Source organism: Tripterygium wilfordii, chromosome 17, assembly GCF_013401445.1.
Source record: "Tripterygium wilfordii isolate XIE 37 chromosome 17, ASM1340144v1, whole genome shotgun sequence".
In the NCBI taxonomy this organism is placed as follows: Eukaryota; Viridiplantae; Streptophyta; class Magnoliopsida; order Celastrales; family Celastraceae; genus Tripterygium; species Tripterygium wilfordii.
The window spans coordinates 5,746,245-5,749,723 of record NC_052248.1 but is presented as its reverse complement, the minus strand read 5'-3'; the positions used below and the strand labels follow the sequence as shown (position 1 = coordinate 5,749,723).

The following is a 3,479-nucleotide window of genomic DNA, read 5'->3' as shown; positions in this document are numbered from 1 at the left end:
AAAAGCTTAAATGCTATATACCATAATCCTAAAATCTAAATTTTAAAAGTTAAAATTTAAACCCCCTAAACCTGTACCATAAATCCTAATTCCTAGCATCATATCCTAATTTAAGGACAAACTTGTCATTTGGAAAAAAAGACACAAGAATTTATAAAAATAAATAAAATAAATAAGCACTGCACATTATATTGACTGTTGGAGAGAGAAAACTTCGGAAGCCACCCTGAGAGGTGGAAATAAAACCAAATAAGAGAACAAAACAAATAGAGACTAAACAAACATAATTCATAAAGCATAGAAAAAACGCCATGGGAAAGGGTGAATTTGCAGTAGCTGAAACAACGCAGCCAAAACTCACCAATATCCATATGGTCCCGATGGAGATTTAATTTATTCAGTGCACACTGCACAGTCAATTCCGCTGAATCATGGACGAATTAAAGAATTAAATCGGCCCACTCTCTATTTTCTCTTCATGAATTAATTAATGTTCGATTCTGTTAATTATACAGCTAAAATTAAATGCCAAACAAAATTTCAATAAGCAAGGAAAAGGAGAAGCAATAAATGTGGTCACCTCTCTCTTTTCAATGTACCCAACATGCCCATCTATGCTCTTTGAGTGAAAAACTAGTGCACTCTCTTCCTCTCACAGCAGAATCCTAAGTTTTGGGAGAAATGACAAATTTACTTTTGAAAACTAAGCAATGAATGAATTCACAAACTTTGAATATTTCCTTCTATAGAAAAATCCCATTCTATTTTTTTTTGCCCTTTTACACTATTAATTAACTAGAGGAATTAATTTTATGAAATTTTAAACTACATTAATCTCATTTTGGTAAAATGCAAGAGAAAGTAGAATTAGTTAGTAATTAATTAATTATACTCACTTCCAATGTAAGACATATTCATACAATTAGAAGATACATGACAAAAATGAACTATAGATAATCAAAATACCAACACAAAAGTGGGTACCCAAAGACTCAAATATTGCCAAACCTAATTTCCCTAAACTACATTACACAAGCCCATAATAATTTCAAATACTAAGATAGTGCCAAAAAAACAAAACTATAATAATAATGATAGGTGTAGAGAAAGTAAATACTTAACCTAACAATATTAATTGTAAAATAATTAAAAAGATAAAGGGAGAGTACTAATAAAGAGAGAATTTTAAGTGGTCTTCATTTTAACTATGCAGAAGAAGTAGCAGTAGCAGTAGCAGTAACAACAATAATGTTGTTGTTGGTGGTGGTGTTGTTGTTGATCTTCTTGGAAAGATTGTGCTTGTTGTTGTGCATCCAAACCTTGAGAACTCGTCTCTTGACTCCAATTTCTTGGCAGAGTTGTTGCACAACACTCTCTTCTTGCTTCTGTATTTTCCACCCAACTTTCTCAGCAAAACTCAACATTTTCTCCTTCTGTTCTTGTGTGAACTTTGTCCTGAACCTCTTCTTCACAAGCTGATGACGATGAAGATGAATATCTTCCTGCTCATCAGATTCTGAAGGCAACATTGACCCAACAATATTATTGTTGTAGGACATCATCATTTGGTGTGATGTTGGTGCTTCTCTTGAGGATATAACATGAGTTTGGTACCCGGGTGGAAGAGTTTCACGCCCCAAAAGGTTCTTATGGTGGTGATGTTGGGAATGTCCAAGAAGTAGCTTCCTTCCAATCCAAGAGGAGGAGGAGGGCTCACCTTCTACTTCTTTTCTGTGGAAGTTTCTATGGCAATTGCAAACTGAGCAAGTGAGTGCTTCAATGCTGCCTTCTTCTCCACTTGGCATGAACTCTCCACACCCATCTGTGGCATTTCCTCCCATTGTTGCTGCATGATTCTTCAGGCACTCTCTGTACCTCACAACTCTCTTGTTGTTGTTGGCATGGTCATGTTGATGATGGTTTAGGCTTGTGGGTATGGAGGAGGCGTCATTGGAGGAATTAGGAAGATGATGATGATCATGGTGGTGAATCATGTGGCCAACACCAAATGCTGTGTTTATTGGAATTGGGATGTCTCCTCCTTCTTGACGAGAAAGTTCCATGACCTCTTTTTAGGGTAGGGTTTCTAATGATGATTATTCTTAGGTGGGGTTTTTTCTGGGTTTGATTGTTTGGAGACCAAAAGATGGAGAGAAGGATTGAATTAGCTTATAGGAACAAGATGGGCCTTGAATGATTGAAATTGAAAGTGGTTGCTTTCTTTAAAAAATCCTAGAAAGTCTTTTATTTTTAATTTTATCAAAAATTATCCACTCTTTTAGAAGCACAAAACACACCTAGAAATTCAAACAAAACCCCATGAATTAATTCCTCTTAAATTCTCTTTGTAAGGGGAAAAGTAGGATGACCCACTTCAAGAAATCGAGGAAGATAGAGCATGAAACTCTTTATAATCATCACAAGGCTTATTAATCCCTTTCGATCATAAGGCCATGCAAATCAAACAGAAGAGGTTAGCAAAAACACCACATATTCAATTTCATTCCTCACACATTTGAATTAATTCTTTGAAAGTGGGTGAGTGAGTGAGAGAGAGAGTCACCACTCTATAAGACTTGTATGAAAGAGAATGATGGATTAGATATGAACACTAATGAAGAGAGAGCAAGAAGAGAGGGAAACAAAAACACAAGTTTGAAGAAAATTTACTTACTAAATCGACCGACTTCTCTTTGGAAACCATGAGCTTAGACACCATCCACAGCATAAAATACAAAACTTAAGAGAGATATAAGGTTTTGGGTACAAGAAGAGGGGAGACAATGCAAAATTTTGGAAAGAGAGAGAGAGAGACGTTTTGGAGGTGGGTTTTGCAAGTGAAGCAAATCACTAAACAAGAGCTTATAGATAGTAGTGAAGGCCAAAAAGGAGAGACTAGAAGAAGAGATAAAGCGGATTTTTTTAAAGATAAGAAAAAAGAGGAAAATTATAACAGTGAGTTTTAGTGAAGAAAATTTAATTAGAAAAGGAAAAGAAATAAAAAGTGTGGGGTGATTGCTTTGCTTGCACTATCAGGCACCAAGTGTTTACGCCATATAGAGCAGCAGCAGCAGTAGCAGTGTGTGTGTCAGAGATGGTAGTGGAGAGGACAAAGGAAGGAAGAGAGCGCCAGAAGGGAAAAAAAAAGAAAAAGAAAAAAAAAGAGAGAAAACTCTGAAATAGTAATATGAAAAGAAATATCTTGTTTAAATAATATTAGCAAGCTTTCAAAACAATATGTGTATATATATATATACACGTACTTTTTTACTGAAAGAAAAAGAATTGACAGCACTATTTTGATTTTCCAAATTTTCTTTTATTGTAGAATTAAATTTATGATTTATTGGATATGATTTGCTTGATGGATGCATGATATATATACCCCATAAAGGTTTCAGCATTTTTTTTTACTATCAAAGTGTACATCAATTTTTCTTCCATTAAGTAACTATACTTCTACACCCGAGTCATTAGTT

At 34.8% G+C, this 3,479-nt stretch overlaps 1 protein-coding gene across 1 annotated transcript; it reads right to left on the bottom strand.

Annotated features, from left to right (window-relative positions):
- Positions 1–972: 972 nt before the first annotated feature.
- Positions 973–3,171, bottom strand: LOC119982333 (zinc-finger homeodomain protein 4-like). The gene has a single exon (XM_038825648.1). The coding sequence runs from the start codon at positions 2,061–2,063 to the stop codon at positions 1,206–1,208; it is 858 nt and encodes a 285-aa protein (XP_038681576.1). The 5' UTR covers positions 2,064–3,171; the 3' UTR covers positions 973–1,205.
- Between the last annotated feature and the right edge of the window lie 308 nt (positions 3,172–3,479).